The 19,259-nt window shown below is 39.1% G+C and overlaps 1 protein-coding gene across 2 annotated transcripts in view; it reads right to left on the reverse strand.

Moving 5' to 3' along the window:
• Window positions 1–713: 713 nt before the first annotated feature.
• The window catches only part of rab3gap1 (RAB3 GTPase activating protein subunit 1), an 89,622-nt gene continuing 71,076 nt past the window's right edge, over window positions 714–19,259 (reverse strand). Inside the window, exons 19-25 of one of the 2 annotated variants that reach the window (XM_043694040.1) lie at window positions 17,961–18,188; window positions 15,045–15,141; window positions 14,580–14,683; window positions 14,368–14,483; window positions 3,402–3,504; window positions 2,158–2,178; window positions 714–1,532 (exon numbers count right to left, since the gene is read on the reverse strand). In XM_043694040.1, coding sequence (XP_043549975.1) covers window positions 1,290–1,532; window positions 2,158–2,178; window positions 3,402–3,504; window positions 14,368–14,483; window positions 14,580–14,683; window positions 15,045–15,141; window positions 17,961–18,188 — 912 coding nt within the window. In that variant the 3' untranslated portion in view covers window positions 714–1,289. The remainder of the gene's footprint in view (window positions 1,533–2,157; window positions 2,179–3,401; window positions 3,505–14,367; window positions 14,484–14,579; window positions 14,684–15,044; window positions 15,142–17,960; window positions 18,189–19,259) is intronic. The other variant, XM_043694041.1, reaches the window with a different exon arrangement.

Genomic DNA, 19,259 nt, shown 5'->3' on the forward strand with positions numbered 1-19,259 from the left:
CCACCCAGACCCATTTCCCTCTGACTAATGCACCTAACACTATGGGCAATTTAAGATGATCAATTCACCTGTCCTGCATATCTTTGGAGTGTGGGAGGAAACCCACGCAGGCACGGGGAGAATATGCAAATTCCACACAGTTGCCAGAGGCTGGAATCGAACCTGGGACCCTGGTGCTGTGAGGCAGCAGTGCTAACCACTGAGCCACCATGCCACCCCTAGTGTAGTGTTTGACCAGCAGCCTCAGCACAAATTGACTGCTTGCTCTGAAAAGCCAGATTGCTAAACCCAAACCAAACCAGAGGTCTGTTTCCATGCTGTACATCTCTATGACTCTAAAAGCTGAGCTGGGAGAACTGGCCACTCCCTTTTAATTGTATAAGTGTTTTTTAAAAAAAACTTAAAAGCTTCCCCTAGTAGATCAACCCAGACATTTCGGAGCCTGTCTTTATGACCTCCTGAGAAAAACCAAGTTCAATCTAACCTTGTTAAAGAAGCAACATCATCACACTTGCTAACCAGTCTACCATGAGAACCTTGTCAAACACCTTACTGAAATCCATCTAGATAAACTCTAGCAAGGTGATGTGTCCCACTGGATCTGGTTGTTTAACAGTATTGAAAACAGCAGAGTACATTAATCTAGACAAATCCCCACTCTAGAAATCACTGGAGTCTAGGTTAGGCACATATTTGATGTAGAGTGTCCAGGGTTTTTACAAGATTGAAAACACCTGCTTTAATAAGATTTATTAATGCAATAAAATCCTTCAAGCATCCACAACAAGAAATATCTTTGATATAGAGTACATGTTACAGACATTTGTTTTGTGTGACAGTTCCAAACTCCTTCTACAGCATTAATAATAATTCAATAAACAATGCTGCTATTCCTGTATTGACCAATACAGCAACTGAAGTAATGACCATATCAAAAATTCACAATGCATTAATCAGTATCATTTTACAGTAGTCACATTTTACATTGGAACAGTTTCATAATTATAACTATGCAATTTTAAATATTTGTGCTGAAATTGAAATTCAGACCATTATCTACACTACTGCCAGAATCAATACAAGTTTTCTACATGTGCATGCATTGTACTCGTTACACGGTTACTTGAAAAACATTTAATAGCATTTTTAGATTGGGCCACTGATGTTTAACATAGAGCCCAAAAATATTCCTTTAAAAGTCTACTCAAGTATGTGAAAATATGTGGGAAAGACATGGAATTATTTTGTATGATAATATTTTAATGGATTAATGATCAAATATTCCAATTTTAAAAGAATGACGTATCTGATGAAAATGCTCCAGCTAGACGGAATTCATCTTTTAACATAACACAGTACATGCGCTGTGGTAAAGATTTGGAGTATGGTGCAGGACGTGGTACAGATGTCCGGAGAATTATTTCACGTCCAGTTGGAGGAGGAAATTCTGAGACTGTTCCTGAGCTTGATCTATGCTCATCAGAAGAACCTGGCTTTCTAAGTTCATCGTCAATTGGAGTCAGAGTAGCAGCCTTAAAAACAGAAGAGATTTTTGTTTTACACCAATTACTTCTGAACAGTAGTTAAAATTAATCTAGCAGTCACAGACAAAAGGCAAATCAGTAATTTAGTGATATGCACAAAATTTAATGAGGAAGCTGTAAATTAAGTTGACCAAACATGTAGATGCTGAAAATGATTCTGGCAAATATGCTGAAAATAATTCAATAGGCTCAGTGCTTAAAATCATTCAATACCTCTGAAAATGGACTAATATTTTAAAAATGAAAATTACTTTATGAAATGTGAATGTACATTTTAAAGTTCAAATCCAACTCATGACACACAACTGACTTGCACTGAATGAACACTCTTTTTCAATTAACAATTGATTACAATGTGAAGATTATTTTAAGATTTTGAAATATGTAAAAATAATTTGGTAAGAAACACTTTCCATATTAGTGACATTCTCTCTGAATGATCTGGTGAAGCAGATGGGCCATTAAAATATCTTGTATTTAAATATAATAATGTAGAAGTCAGAGAGAATCTCTGTTTTACGCTAGGTTCCTGCCATTTATAAACTATCCTAAAAATAACTGCATCTACATGAGGCATGATAGGAGGGTAATGGAGGAAATGGCTGGTCGTTACCTCTTCAGTAGATTCAGCCAGCTTGAGAAGGGTTGAGAGAATAGTAGTATTAGGAGAGAAACAATGATGAAGAAAGGAAAGTCAAGTCAGATGGTTAATAAGGGGTTAAACTAAAGTTAAAATAAATATATTCTTTTTAAAATATGAAAACATACCCCTTTGACGTAAAGTGATCACTATTTAAACTTAGTCATCATTGGTATTTATTACATAAATCAACCATTAGAAATATCAAAGTAATAGGTACATCAACAGCAATCCTAAATGAGATGGTGATTAATCACCAGAAACTTGTTAATGGCATGCAGCAATTCATTAATTTTACTTCACACTTTGTTGTCGCTGTTTCAAAACAAAAAAAGGGAGTTTTCTTTGTTATGCCCATTGAACAAATACTGAACTCCAATATTCTGTTCTGGCTTGTTACTAATGCTGCCATTGAATCTCGTTGCCACCATAATGTGCTCTACTGTGTAATATCCGTAAATACCTATAGTACCTGATGCACATATAAGCATTCGTGTTGAGGGATAGATCTTAGGGACAACTCCCCTGCTCCTATTCAAAAACAGTAATTATGACGTTGAAATGGTTTAACATTTCACCTGAAAGACACCACATCCAGAAGTGCAGCTTCTCCTCAGAGTTAGAACAGATTTTTGTGCTTAACTCAATACAGAGAACTTGTACCCACAATCACTATTTTAGAGGGGACACCCACCATATCATAACTAACAGAGGGCTGACACACTAAATGGCAAGTCATTTGACTTCATTTCGTGGCATTCTGTATAGGGAGCGGAAATGTATTAATGCAAACAGCACTTCAAATGATTCTGCCCATGTTACGTTGAGCAAAGTCTGAACTGAAAGCATGAACAGCACCGCACAAATATTGAAACATTTATAAAGACAGTAGTTCCAAAGATGAGAGTTATTTAGCTACTGTGATTTTACTTATTTCTTCGGTCCCTTCACATATTTATTTGGATTGAAGCTGTGGATAGTTTGCTCGGCAATATATATTGCAATGCAAACCATTTGGTTTCATATTTAATGAAGTATTAAATTGACAGTGTGTTCACTTGCACATTCCCTTGATCTATGTCATTAACTGAAGGAAAAAAAACTGTACTGCGTACCATCATCTTTACAAATCGGGCAGAACACCTGACAGAAATAATTAATCAAATCAGTTTTAAGAAATCCAAATATTGACAGATTGAATTTCAGTTTGTCCGTACCCTCTGTGCATTCACAAACAGTTTGTAAATAATGCTCCCTGTAGGCCCTCGTCCTGCTCCAATGACTGGCACTTCAGGCTGTTCTAAAAGTTGGCTGACAAACCTAATGAAAAAAAAATTAAACCAGTGAATGATAAAAGTCTTCTCGCATGCCAATCTTCTGAATGTCTACTGGTATGCCCATTTCAGTTCAATTTTAGACAAATTCCAAAGCTAGATTTGTGTGAAACTGGTGGAAACATCAAACATAGAGCACATATTATGCAAGACAGATAAATAATCATTGAGCACATTAAATATATTAATACATTAATAATCCAGACTTTTAAGCAAAATCACAAGTTATTGTACTATCGTAGTTGTGGGTATGTTCGCTGAGCTGGGAATTTGTTTTGCAGACAGTTCGTCCCGTCTAGGTGACATCTTCAGTGCTTTGGCACCTCCCGTGAAGCGCTGCTGTACTGCGTCTTCTTGAACTTATATGGTTCCATTCCGGTTGCTCGTTGTAGTGGCTGATATATTGGGTCTAGGTCTATATGCTCATTGAAGGAGTCAGTGGATGAGAGCCATGCTTCTAGAAATTCCCTGGCAGTCCTCTGTTTGGCTTGTCCTATGATAGTTGTGTTGTCCCAGTTGAATGTGTGGTCCTTGTCATTATATGTGTGTGTGTCTCTCTCTCTCTACTAGGGACAGCTGGTTAGTGGCTAGTTGGTGTTCGCTGATGTGGATTGCTAGCTGTCTGCTTATTTGTCCCATATAGTGTTATGTGCAGTCTTTGCATGGAATCTTTTAAATGATGTTTATCTGAAGCATGAGGGTATAGGGTCTTTTGTCCTGGTGAGTTGTCGGTTTACAGATGGTAATGAATCCCAGTGGTCGGAGAAGCCTGGCTATCAGTTCCGTGATGTTGTTTATGTAAGGTAGTGTAGCTAGTGAGTTAGGTCATGGCATGTCCTTGTCGTGTTGTTTGCATCTGCGGATGAAATTGCGGGAATATCCGTTCTCGGCGAATACTCTGTAGAGGTGTTCTTCTCCTTCCCTTCCTGGGTCAAGTGTGCTGCAATATGCCGGCCACCATATTGAATAACTGGAAGCAGCAGCAACGGAAATAAATAAATTCCAGAAGAGACAGTACAGCAGCACTTCACCGGAGGCTCCAAAGCACTGAGGATGTCATTTAGACAAGGGACGAAACACTTGCAAATCAACTTCCCAGCTCGGCAAAGATATCCCAACTACAACAACCAACATCTGAGCGACAAATCTTTACACAAACCTTGAATACTGTATTATGCTACTAACATTGTAACATTCTAACTATGTCTAAATCTGTACGATAATGCTTCTATTTCAATCCCACTTAACTGAGAACAAGAATACCACTAGATTAATCAATCATTATTTGCTAATGTGACAAGTGCCACAGCTTGATGTGATACAATTCCCCTAAAGAACGAGGTGCTGCTGTATGTCTACAATATCACCAAGGCAAGGTACTAAAGATGAAGATGAAGATGACCTTCTGCCCAGCTCCCAGGGTCATTTAAGTGTCTCAGGACCCTGGATCAAATTGTTTGTGTACTTTCTCAGCCTGCGAAGAATATACCAATAGGCAAACATTTTAGAAATCAAAGCAGCATTTTGTTTTGAACTACAATATTTATTTTAATGCTTCTGCCTTAATGTTCAGCATGATAAAGCAAAATACAGTTGAATCAAAAAATATTCATAGCAATCTTAGGTCAAAGTTTTATTTTCAAGATATAATCTCTCAGTATTTAAACAGTAAATTGATTAACATTCTGTCCATTGTTTGAAAAAAACTCAAGTTAAAGAAGAATTAAAAGAAAACAATTACAAGTTTTTAAGGGTCGAGCTTTGCTGTTAAATGGAGAATAGTGACTTTTATTGAAAGTGTCTTGAATATACTGTAATGTTGCAATATGTCAATTATGCATGCTAGCAAAAGGACTTTGACAGTTAGCCATGAATGATTTAGGACAGGTGACCAAAAGCTTTGTCAAGGAGGCACATTTCAAAGAATGATATGGAGGAGCAAGTGTGGGACTGGGTGCACAAAGTTAAAAATCACACAACACCAGGTTATAGTCCAACAGGTTTATGTGGAAGCACTAGCTTTCAGAATGATGCTCCTTCATAAGTGGTTGTGGAGTGTTTAAAGGCAAAAGAGTACAATGTCATGCAACTGAAATTGTATATTGAACAAACCTCAATTGTCAAGTCTTTCCTCTTTTAGAATGGGTTGCAAGTTTTGGTTCATTAACATGAAAATTCCAGAGCATCTTTGAAGTCACCTGAAGGTTTTATAACAAAAGATGACATCTCAGCTCAAACAATGCATTAAAGATCACAGTCTGTCTGTATTCCAATCTAGAGTCAAACTGGTTCTGTTTTCAAACTGGAACTTACAAAATATTACATGGGTTGACTGCCTGCAGATTGTGCATTTTTTGAGCAAAATAGAACGTATCTGCAAATACAAATTCACCCCATCGACTTATATATGTGTGTGTGTGTGCATGAGAAGACAGTGTGCACGCATGTGACTGTATGTGTGAGTGTGCGTTTGCATGTGTGAAAGTTTGGTAAAGTATATGGGTGGGTGTGATGGCGTATAAGCCTGTGAAAGGGTATGTGCATGGATGAGCGTGGGAGTGTGTGTGTACGTGCATATATGAGAGACAACATTTGCATCAGAGAGGGTCTGCATGAATTTGAGAGCATGCAGGAGTGTGGGAGGGAGGGAGACAGTGACGGTGACAGTGAAACTGAGATTGACTGTACAGTGTAGTGGGGACATCTGTAGTCTGACATAAATTTAAGATCCCGGTTGAGGCCATCCTTATGGTTACCGAACTTGGCTATCAGCCTCTGCTCAGCCACTCTGCATCGCCTTGGAGGATGGTGACCTGAAGATCCGAGACTGAATGTCCTTGACCGCTGAAGTGCTTCAGAACTGGGAGAGAACACCGCTGGGTCTGTTGATTATTGTTTTTGGATTAGTGGTGCTGGAAGAGCACAGCAGTTCAGGCAGCATCCAAGGAGCAGCAAAATCAACGTTTCGGGCAAAAGCTGTTGTCGTAGCGCCTGCTTGGTCTCGCCAATGTACCATGTCTCAGGGCATCCTTGCCTGCAGTGTATGAGATAGCGTCCCCAGGGGTATTGGTAGTATCCGTGTCGACACTCTTACACGGAGTGGTTAACATGTCTGGGCTGTATGGTGTTGTGGTCGATGTTGTCCTAAAGACTGGGCGAACAACAGTTTAAGGTTTGGCGTTTGTTTAAGGGTGAGACGTGGAGACGTAGAGAAGATCTTAGAGTCATAGAGATGTACAGCATGGAAACAGACCCTTTGGTCCAACACATCCATGCCGACCAGATATCCCAACCCAATCTAGTCCCACCTGCCAGCACCCGGCCAATATCCCTCCAAACCCTTCCTATTCGTATATCCATCTGGATGCCTCTTAAATGTTGCAATTGTTACAGCCTCCACCACTTCCTCCGGCAGCTCATTCCATACACGTACCATACTCTGCGTGAAAAAGGTGCCCCTTTAGGTGTCTTTTATATCTTTCCTGTCTCCCCCTAAACCAATGCCCTCTAGTTCTGGACTCCCCCACCCCAGGGAAAAGGCTTTGTTTATTTATCCTATCTATGCCCCTCATGATTTTATAAACCTCTATAAGGTCACCACTCAGTCTCCAACACTCCAGAGAAAACAGCCATAGCCTATTTAACCTCTCCCCATAGCTCAAATCCTCCAACCCTAGCAACATCCTTGCAAACCTTTTCTGAACCCATGCTCATCCTCATCGATAATGTGTTGTAGGCTGCAAAGAACATGGAGTAGTTTTTCGGCTCCTGGGAGTACTGGACAATGAAGGGTACCCTATTGGTCATATTTACAGATACATTCCATTTTGCTCAAAAACTGTACAATCTGCAGGCAGTTAATACACTGTGATAACATGTTTCATCCCACCATCAGACTAACTATGGACTACTCTTTGGTATCTGTCTTATTCTTGGACACATGCATCTCCATCAAGGATGGGAACATCAGTACCTCACTCTACCACAAACCCACGGATAACCTCATGATGCTACACTTCTCTAGCTTCCACCCTAAACATATTAAAACAGCCATCTGCTATGGACAAGCCCTATGCATACAAAGGATCTGTTCAGATGAGGAGGAATGTGACGGACACCTGAAGGTGCTCACGGATACCCTCATAAGAACAGGGTACGATGCTCAACTCATCGACTGCCAAGTCCAATGGTGCCACAGCGCGAAACCGTAATGACCTCTTCAGGAAACAGACACGGGTTACAACCAATAGGATACCCTTCATTATCCAGTATTTCCTGGGAGTCAAGAAACTATGCCATGTTCTTCGCAGCCTGCAACACAATATCAATGAAGAGGAGCATCTCACCAAGACCTTACCCTACTTCTCACCTTTAAAACAACTGCCAAACCATAAACAGACAATTGTTCACAGCAAACTGCCCAGCCTTCAGGACAACATCGACCATAACATCATACAAGTTTGTTATAACAACCACTGCAAGACATATCGGAGCGTTGACACAGATACCACCATTACCTGTGGGGACACCACCCACCATGTGCATAGCAGATATTTATGTTACTCGGCCAACGTTGTCTACCTCATACGCTGCAGGCAAGGATGCCCCAGGACATGGTACATTGGCAAGACCATGCAGACTCTACAACAACAGACGAATGGACGCCGCACAACAATCAATAGACAGGGGTGTTCCCTCCCAGTCGGTGAGCACTTCAACAGTCAGGGACATTCGGCCTCAAATCTTTAGGCAACCGTCCTCCAAAGTGGACTTCAGGATAGGCAACAACACAAAGTGGCCGAGCAGAGACTGATAGCCAAGTTCGGTACCCATGGGGATGGCCTCAACAGGGATCTTGGGTTCATGTCAAACTACAGGTGACCCCACTGCACTACACACACACACACACTCCTATATACTCTCATACTCACACAGGCCCTCTCTCATACACACACTTTCTCACACACACACCACCTGCCTCCACACACACACAGCCTATACTCCATCACATCCACACACACTTTACCAAGCTTTCACACATTTGACATGCACTCACACTCAAACACTTTCTCTTGCATGCACACATTCATATAAATCTATAGGATGAATTTATATTTGCAGAATCATGTTTGCAGATACATTCTATTTTGCTCAAAAATGCACACAATCTGCAGGCGGTCAATCCATGTTACAGTCTGTAAGTTCCACTTTGAAAATAGAACCAGTCTGACTCAAGATTGGAATACAGACAGACTCTGACCTCACACCTTTAATACATTGTCTGAGTTTATAACCTTTTGTTATAAAACCTTAAGCTATCTCGAGAAGGTGACTTAATGTACCGAAACATGCAACCCATTCTAAAAGACAGACTTGACAATCGAGGTTTGTTCAATATATAATTTCAGTTGCATGACACTGTAATCTTTTGCTATAAATTCTGTGTCATGTGGTCTGACAACCCACAACCATCTGGTGAAGGAGCAGCACCCCAAAAGCGAGTGCTTCCAAATGAACCTGTTGGACTATAACCTGGTGTTGTGATTTTTAACATTTTAAAGAAGCACCTTTAAAAAGGGTGGTAAGGTAGAAATGTTTAGGGAGTGAATTCCAAGATATAGGGACTATGCAGCCAATGGTACTGCCTTTATTGTGAAGCCAAAAAGACAGACCTGAGAAATACTATCAATAAAATATAGTGCCTACTTAAAAATCGCATTCCACCACTATGTATTCAATGTGGGCAAGGCAAAAAAGTTGTTTCACAGGCTGATATTCATACATTGAATTAGGCAGCAGGAGACTTTCAGAGATTTAGAGCGCTTTATTGTTCAGAATCTAACCCAGACTGGGAAAGAACCCAGTTATTTTTCTTTGAATGAGGTGGCAATGGCCTCATGGTATTCTCGCTGGACTATCAATCGAGAAATGGGCAAAGCATGGCACTGGAAAAAGCACAGCAGGTCAGACAGCATCTGAAGAGCAAGAGAATCAACGCTTCGGGTATAATCCTTCTTCAGGACTTGGAAGATTACTACTGGGCGTCCAGTATTTCTGCAGCTACTTCCTTTAATATCCTAGAATGCATCCCATCCGGTCCAGAGGATGTATCAGTCCTTAGTCCCATTAGCTTCTGTAGTATCTCTTTCTCTAGTAACCCAAGCTACTATTCTTAGTAGTACGCTTACCTCTGGACCAGAAGATCTGGCTTCAAGTCCTACCTGCCCTAGACATATATTGTAACATTTCCTAATAGGTCGATTTCTTTTCAGAAACCCAGGGACCCAGATGGTAGAATTTGAATTCAATAAAAATCTGGAATTAAAAGTCATTAATTTTATCATTAATGATGACGATGAAATCATTGCTGATTGTCGGGAAAAGCCCATCCGGTTCACTAACAACCTTTAGGGAAGGAAACTACCATCCTTATCTGATCTAGCCTACATGTGACTCCAGACCCACAATCCACTTGACTCTTAACTGCCCTCTGAGCAACTAAGGATGGGCAATAAATACTGGCCTGTCCAGTGACATCCTTATCCCCTCTCTCCCTAGTTAATCTTTTGCCCTTAATACAGTCATAGAATTTCTTTGGATTCTCCTTTACTTTATCTGCTGAAGCTATGTCCCCTTTCTGCACTCCTGATTTCCCTCTTAAGTACACTCCTACACCCCCAAACTCAACAGATTCACTTGATCTCAATGGTCTATACCTGACACATGCTTCCTTTTTTTTCTTGACCAGAACTTCAATATTTCTAGTTACCCAAGATTCCCTACTCCTGCCAGGCTTGCTCTTCTCATTAACAGGTGCTAGTGAATATGTGTCCCTGATCTCTCATTATCTCACTTTTGAAAGTTCCTGTCTAATACCATCAAAATTGGCCTTGCCGCAATTTAGAACTTTAAGTTGTGGACCAGGTCTATCCTTTTCAATAACGATTTTAAAATTATTAGAATTATGGTCACTGGTCCCAAAGTGCTCTGCCACTAACACCTCAGTCACTTGCCCTGCTTTATTTCCAAAGAGGAGGTTGACTTTTGCCCCCTTATGGGCGGCACGGTGGCACAGTGGTTAGCACTGCTGCCTCACAGCGCCAGAGACCTGGGTTCAATTCCCGCCTCAGGCGACTGACTGTGTGGAGTTTGCACGTTCTCCCCGTGTCTGCGTGGGCGGGTCGGTGTGGACTTGTTGGGCCGAAGGGCCTGTTTCCACACTGTAATGTAATTTAATCTAAATCTAATCTAAGGCTGTCTTGATTGAGAAAGTTCTCTTGAACATACTTAAATTATTCCTGAACCAAGCCCTTAACACTATGGCAGTCCCAGTTGTAAGCTGTGTAGAGTACTCATGACGTGGAAGGCAGGAAACTAGAATTTGTTGGTAAAAAGATAATAGGGGAAAGTGTGCGTGGTCCCTTTATGAGATGAAGTGCTTTGTTAAGCTTAGAACTTTGCACAGAGACTGTGTCTGTAAGTAGCTGAAAATTGTACAGACAGTTCTGAAATTGAAACATGTATGGAATGACTGTGAGATTGGAAATCTTAGGCTTGTGATGCTTTGGCAACTGGCTGGAATCAGATAATTAATTTAAACCAAGCACTTAGAAACTACCACTAACCTATTAAATTTAAATTTGGTGGTTTTAACAACTCAGAATCAATGGAATTGTAAAGAAATTAATAGGTCATGAAGGTTATAAAAAAGGGGGTATTTGAAAATCGGTGAGAGCCAAATGCCATCTGAAATGAAAGCAAACCATCTGAGAAATAAACATCAGCTCTCACAAGAAACCTCTAAGCTCTCTAAGAAAGCACCCATTTATCCATAAAAGGTACCATCGTAGTTCTAGCTAAGAGTTCTCACAGGAGAATTCAGAGAAAACATCCCTGTCAGCAGGATCAGAAGAAAGGCTGGATAGAAGGCAGAGCATTCCAGAATTCCAAAGTTCAGTGTGAACTTTGAGAAACTAAGTTTTAATGTATTATTTTCTTATTACTTGGATTTATTTAAGTGGGACCTGTGTTTATTAGAATAGTAGAATTTAGTGGAGTTAGTAGTTAGGAAGGAATTGTTCGGTTTGTAGTAATTCTGTTAATTTGTTCATTGTTAGGGTTAAATAAATAAATTGTTATTTGTTGATTAGTGAGTGAAAGGTCTGCATTTCATTTAATGACACCTTTATTACAGATGGGTTGGGGGGGGGGGGAAGAGAGGGGTGAAAGGTAGGTCATACCCCATGTCACACTTTTTTGAACAGATTATGAAGCGAGGTAAGCCTCTCTGGATGTTTCAGTTTTAGTCATCAGAAAGTTTAAATACCCTATTATTACAATCCTATTATGCTTACGGCTATCTGCAACCTCCCTATGTATTTGCTCCTCAATTTCCCACTGACTATTGGGGGTTCTATAGTACAATTCCAAAGTGATCACCCCCTTCTTATTTCTCAGTTCCACCCATAGAACTTCATTATATGATCCCCCAGGAATATCCTCTTGAAGTACTGCTGTGATGTAATCCCTAATCAAAAACTCCCCTCCTTTCTTGCCTCCCCTTTATCTTTCCTATAGCATCTATACCCAAGAGCTGTCAGTCCTGTCCCTCCCTCAGCTATGTTTCTGTTATAGCTATGATATGCCTGACCCATGTTCTTATCCATGCTCTGAATTCACTGGGAAAATGTTAAGTATCTAAAGTAAAGAATGTAACAGAACAGCATTTAGAAATAGATAATATGTTAGAGTCAGCATGGCTTCATGAAGGGGAAATCACGTCTGTTAAATATAGACTTTCTTGAGGAGGTCACAAGAGGATAGATAAAAAAGTAGTGAATTTAATATATTTGGATTTCCAAAAGATTGATAAAGTACTGCATGTTGAGCTACTCAAAGTCGCCCGTGGATTGGGAGGTAGTATATTAATATGGATAGAAGACAGATAATTGGAATAAGTTAGATTTTTTAGGATGGTAACCTGTAACTCGCGGTGTGCCACGAGGATCAGTGCTGGGACCATCATTATTCATAATATATGTTAATAGCTTGGATGGGGAAAATGTATGTAATACAGTCACATTTGCAGATGATATAAAAATAGGTGTGAAAGAAAGTGGTGAGGATGACACCAACCGTCTGCAGAGGAATACAGACAGATGGACAAAAACTTGACTCATAGAAAACAGAGTGGGGAAATGTGAGACCATGCACTTTGGTAGTAAGAATAGAGGTGGTGAACATTATTTAAATGGAGAAAGACTGCATAAAACTTTGGAACAGAGGGATTTGGGAGTCTTTGTACATGAATTACAAAAATCCAGCAAACAAGTTCAGCAGGTTATAGGGAAAGCAAATGAAACATCACCCTTTATTTCAAAGAGAATGGAGCATAAAAGTAAGGAGAGTTTTAATAAACAATTTGCTATTTACTATACAAGGAAAAAAATCAGACAACAATTGGAATACTGTGCATTGCTTTGGGCATCATATCGGAGGGAGGCAGAAAGAGAAGGTTCATTAGGCTGATACCAGGTATGGAGGGACTCTTATGCGGAGAGGTTGAGTAGATTGGGCCTGTACTCAGAATACAGAAGAATGAGAGCAATCTTAATGAAACAAACAAGATCCTTAGAGGATTCGTGAGGGCAGGTGTAGAAAGGTCATTTCCCTTTGTGGGAGAATTGAGGACCAGAACATATAATCTCAAAACAACAGGTGACACATTTAAGGCAGATATGAGGAGTAATTTCTTCTGAGGATATTGAATCTGTGGATTTTTTTTTTAAAACCGCAGAGGGTTGTGGAGGCTGGACCATAGAGCCATACAGCATGGGAACAAACTTGTCAGTTCAACTCAGCAGCACCAACCAGACATCCCAATCTGACCTAATCCAGTTTGTCAGCATTTGGCTCTTATCCGTCTAAACCTTTCCTAATCATATACACATCCAGATGCCTTTTAAATGCTGTGATTTTACCCATCTCCCTTATTTCCTCTGTCAGCTCTTTCAATGCACGCATGAACAGGTTATTTCTTTTGAATCTTTCCCCTCTCACCTTAAACCTATGCCTTCTAGTTTTGAACCTCCCTCATCCTGGAAAAAAGATCTTGGCTATTTAACCCTATCCAGGCTCCTCATGATTTTATAAACCTCCACAAGGTCACCTCTCAGCCTCTGATGCTCCAGGGAAAAAAGTCCCAGCCTGTTCAGGTTAGTTCAGTTGGTTAGCCCCAACCTATTCAGTGCCTCGCTAGGACTCAAATCCTTGAGTCCCAGCAAGATCCTAGTAAATCTTGTCTGCACCCTCTCAAGTTGAACAACATCTTTTCTAAAGAAGGATGAGCAGAATTATGTGCAATATTCTTAAGTGGCCTCACCAATGTCCTAGATGTTCAGACAGACAGATTTTTAATCAGTAAGAGAATCAAGGCAGGAAAGTGGAGATGCGAATTATCAGTTCACTATGAACTCACTGAATACTGGAGCAAACTGGATGCGCTGAACCAATATCTTATCGTCTTTATGGGTTTTGGAATTCTGGTCCAGTGACATTAGCACAGTTACCCCACTCCAGAATCCAGTTTCTTTTTTATTTCAATAACCCACCTTAAACTTATTAATTCCTCATATAATGAGGAAGTTCCCTATTGGTTAAGTTCCATAATGAAATCTTCCTCATGGACCAAGGAACCCTGATGTCAGGTTTACCTCTTTAGATCAGAAACTTAGTTCCCTTGGTCAGACCATATATTGGGTTGGCAATGGGACCAAAGCGAAACGGTTGGTAAGCAACTGTAAAAATAATCAAGTTACTGATTAGGAAAGCAATGTAATACATCTTTTACCTCTCCAATTCTTCACGTTCCTCTTCCTTTTCACATTTCTTGATTCCAAATTTAGCTTGGAGTGATCTGGATCTTGCAATAATGGCTTCTGAAGCTATTATCTGACCAATTAACTCCTAGAAGAAAAGGTCATATAGTAGTTTCCTTATTTTCTAAAGGCCCATTTTATACAAGTATGAATATTCCTGACAGATAATGCCAGCAAAACTTACTTCCAATTTTTTGATATCAGGGTTTGAATATCTTAGAAGTTTGCTAGCATGAGCAATGATGTGCTGGATTATTTTTCTTACAGAGGGGATATCTTCCATTGATTCTGTTGAAGATGGTAAATAAATTAATTGTACCATTACTACTGAAAGCACAAAGATCAAGCAATACACATGGAGACCCCATAAATTAGAATACTATAAAGGCTTAACAAACAATAAGATTAAGACCATAAGAAATAGGATTGAAAGGAAGGCCATTTGGCCCATCAAGTCCACTCCGCCATTTAATCATGACTGATGGGCACTTCAATGCCACTTACCCGCACTCTCCCCGTAAGTCATGATTAAGTCAATTAACACATTAGATTAGAATTTTATGAAATGCTGATAACTTCCAATTATAAACAATTATAAATATCTTAAAATATTAATGTTATATCTGGTCTATAAACATAACAGTTTTACCTTCTTCTTTAACTTTCAGCAATGCAGCATGCAAAATGCATGGTAGTAAATGTTGAGTCAAATCTGCAGGTTTTAGCCCAACTAAATAGTGAAGAACCTAAAAGGAAACACATGTCTCATTAAATGGGTCTAAATCTGTAAACAAGTACAATTAAATTATGACTAAAATCCCATGAGTAAAACCTTAACAAAAATGATTGATACTATTTTATCTTACTACTCAAGACTTTGTAAATTACATCGTCTCTCCCCCCAAATGCAAAAAAAAACCCTTAAGCATATCAATTTTCTGCTGCACATCTGAAAATTCAATCAAATTTAAAACCATAAGTAACAAGTCATATTGAAAAGTTTTCCACATGGAAATAGTTTGATCCCACATGAAATACAAAGCAATACAAAATTATAATACAGAAACAGGCCATTCTATTCTACCAGTTTTTGTTTTCATTTACCCTCAACTTTACTAATCATCCAGTTTTATATTTTCGAGTTAATTTCCTCAACTACTAACCTGGGCACTAAATTTCAAAGAATCACAACAGAGAGAGAGCAGGCTTTTAAAGCCCTGAGTTCTAAATCACTTAAGTTTAAACTTTATTTATAGCTTTTCATTTTTAACTCCAAAAGAGGTATTTGATGGAATCCTTCTACATTTGGAGCATTTGTTTTGAATCCTCACTCTTGCCAGGACAAGTATTTTGCCACAGAATCAGTGAACTTTATACATAAAAAAAGAGGCTACCTTTCAGTCAGTCATACTAAAGAATCAATTCAAGTCCAAGCTCTTTCCCCTTAATTATTCCTTAATAAACTACTCAACATTTTCTTTCATTCAGTGTTTCCAGTATGACGTTCTGTATCCTAACAACTGTAACTGTAAAAAGGAATTTCTTAAACTCTCCTTTCCATCTTCTATGTAGACCCTTTAATTACTGACTCATCGACCAATAGAAATAGCTTTTCTCAATTTACGTTATGAAAATGTCTCAATTTTCAAGACACCCATGTAACTTGTAAGTCAACTTTGATCAAATTAAAAAAAGGTTTCTGTGGTCTCTACCCATAAAGTCCATCATGTCTGGTATGTGCTAAGTAAAATTTGTTCTGTACTTTCTGCTTGTATTGGATAACCTTACTAAAGTAAAAAATTCAAAACTGCAGCCTGCATGTTTTATACAGAATTGAAACTTTATTGCTGGAACAGCACAGCAGGTCAGGCAGCATCCAGGGAACAGGAGATTCGACGTTTCGGGCACAGGCCCTTCTTCAGGAAAGAATACAGAATTACTGTTGTGTTTGATTTTGTACTGTGTGCTCTGTATTAAAAATTTAGAATCTCTGTAGCTTTTCCAACATAGCCTTATCAACTCGTTCTCCCAGATATTAAAGATGTTTGCATGTGAATTAAGTTTCTGTATTTTGCTTTTTAAAAATTTACGATTGAGCATACATTTCTTGTCCTCCTCCTCCTCCATAATTTCATCTGCTTAATTTAGCAACTTAACTTCCTGAAGTTATTAAACATAGTTTACATTTCTATTACCTGTAAATTTTGATACTGTGCATTTTTACCTGGGAAATATAACCATTTTAATCCCTTTTCCCGCTGAAAAAAAAAGTCTAATCACATAACACTACATTGTACTGAGAACAAAATATGCTGGAGATCAGAGTGGGTCAGGCAGCATCCATGAAGACAGCAAGCTAGTGTTGAGTCTAGGTGACTTTTCAACAGAGCTACCATATTGTCTGTCCTGCCATCAATATTTTGTATCGATTATGATCATCTCCTTTTTGATACTATATACATATTATATTTAGACAGCTTCAATGCAACACTTATCAAATGACTGAAAATCCATACCAACACCATTCACCTTTATCAACACATTCCATCATTTCTCTGAAGGGATCGATTAAATTATCTTTCGTCAAAGCCCTGATGGCTATCCTTAATTAACATACAATTTTATTCAATATTATGCCTGCACAGCAGTGCTGCCCGATAAAACTGCTGACTAGACATTTGTAGACACATTTGTGGTTACTGCCACAGAATTTTAGCTACATGCACTAATTTTAGACAAAAGCATCTTACATAAATTCACAACACAACAATTGAGCTTTACATGTCCATTTATTTAAACTTGTGTTATTATTCAATACCAAAAATGCTCAAAGTACTCATTTATATTTTTTGTCTTTGCACTTTACTGATATACACACAGGAAACTTAAGGTACACACTGTGAACTGACAAGGTCATATGTTTGACAAAGGCATTACTCATTTACTTATCTCGCAGTTAATAATTTGGACAATAATGCTCCCTCAAAGCTTTTCTACAATTAATATTAGGTTATGGTTACTCAGTTGTTACCTTGTAGAAATATAGCCTCACAAATATCTGGAAAAACGTTTTTATTGCGACAGCCAGTCATTTATGAGCTGACTTCCGCCAATAATGTGCAACCGGCCTATGTTTCTTCACTTTGAAAGTCACCAACATTTTCAGTACTGTCTCCACAACTATTGTTAGTCTATTTAATTGCTACACCTCCTGCTCATGAATCTTTCATTACCAAAATCAGTACTCACCTGTAAAACTTCATCAAAAAATTTCTTCTCATCTCAAATCCTCTCTAATCTTTATTATTTAGCTTTTCAAGTGCCCAAGATCCTTTTCAATTTTCCCACTCTGCAACCTGCTTTCATATCTTCTCTCAGCAATTTTTGCTTCTCTTATTATTGCACCATTAATGTAACTATTTAAATTAGTTATACCTTTTCAGTATTTTGCTTTTCAAGTGCCCAAGATCCTTTTCAATTTTCCCACTCTGCAACCTGCTTCTCTCAGCAATTTTTGCTTCTCTTATTATTGCACCATTAATGTAACTATTTAAATTAGTTATACCTTTTCAGCTTCCCTGGTGTCATCAAAGAGGCGTCTTTGTCGTCGAACTGGAATCGGCTTTGCTGTTTCCCATGCCTCCACCCACATGTTACCAGGAATTTTCATTCTGGCACTTAATTCTCCTCTGAGAACCTTGTCACCTGTTTCATCAGTGAATTCTTCCTCAATGTAGTCACGAGGAGAGTACCATCTCACAAAATCTTCCAGACAACAGCCAGGGTTTGCAGCCTAAGAAACAAAATTATTTTCATTGAAAAATCCAAGTTATTTTCTTTGAGATGCAATGGTTATCACTCAAGTGTTTATTGAAGAAAATTTACTTCATGTAACCCCATGAAATAAACATTAGCATAGTTTTGCACCTAGCCATGTCCCTCTTCTCCAAAAGGTTATCAGTTGGTATTAGCATTTATGGTCTATCCTCAGTTGCTCTTGATAAGCTGCTTTCTTGACCAACTGCATACCCTCCAACAATGTTATTGGGAAATAGCTCCAGGACTTTGACCCATGGACATGGAAGGGACAGCAATATATTCAGAATGGTGAGTGGCTTGGACAGGAACTTGCAGATGGCAATGTTTCCACTTATCTGTTTCCCTTATCCTTTTGGATGGTAGTGGTCTTGTATAATATATGGTTTTCAGAAGCCTTTGGTGATTTTTACAGCGCATCGTGTACATGGCACACAGTGGCTTTACTGACTGCTGGCGGTAGATGGACAGAATGTTTATGCACGGGGTAGCATCAAACAGGTTGCTTTGTCCTGGATGGTTGTCGAGTTTTTTGATTGTCATTGGAGTTGCACTCATCTTAACTTGTACCTTGTAGACAATGGACAGGCTTTGGGGAGTCAGGAGGTGAGTTACTCACTACAGGAGTCTGAGCCTCTGACCTACTCTTACTGCCACAGTATCTATATGGCTAATCCATTTCAGTTTCTGGTCAAAGGTAATCTCCCAGATGTTGATCTCAATGCCATTAAAAATCAAGAGATAATGGTTAGATTCCCTCTTGTTCGAGATGGTTGTTACCTGACACTTATGTAGTATGAATATTGCTTGGCATTTGTAAGCCCAAAGCTGATATTGTCCAGGTCTTGCTGCATTACGACATGGACTCCTTCAGTATCTGAGCAGTCAAGCATAAGAACATAAGAAATAGGAACAGGAGTAGGCCATCTTGCCCTTCGAATCCGTTCCGCCATTCAATAAAATCATGGCTGACCTTTCTGTGGACTCTACTCCACTTAACCTCCCTCTCACCATAACCCTTAATTCCATTACTGTTCAAACAATTTTT

This window comes from Chiloscyllium plagiosum, chromosome 7, assembly GCF_004010195.1.
Source record: "Chiloscyllium plagiosum isolate BGI_BamShark_2017 chromosome 7, ASM401019v2, whole genome shotgun sequence".
Lineage (NCBI taxonomy): Eukaryota > Metazoa > Chordata > Chondrichthyes > Orectolobiformes > Hemiscylliidae > Chiloscyllium > Chiloscyllium plagiosum.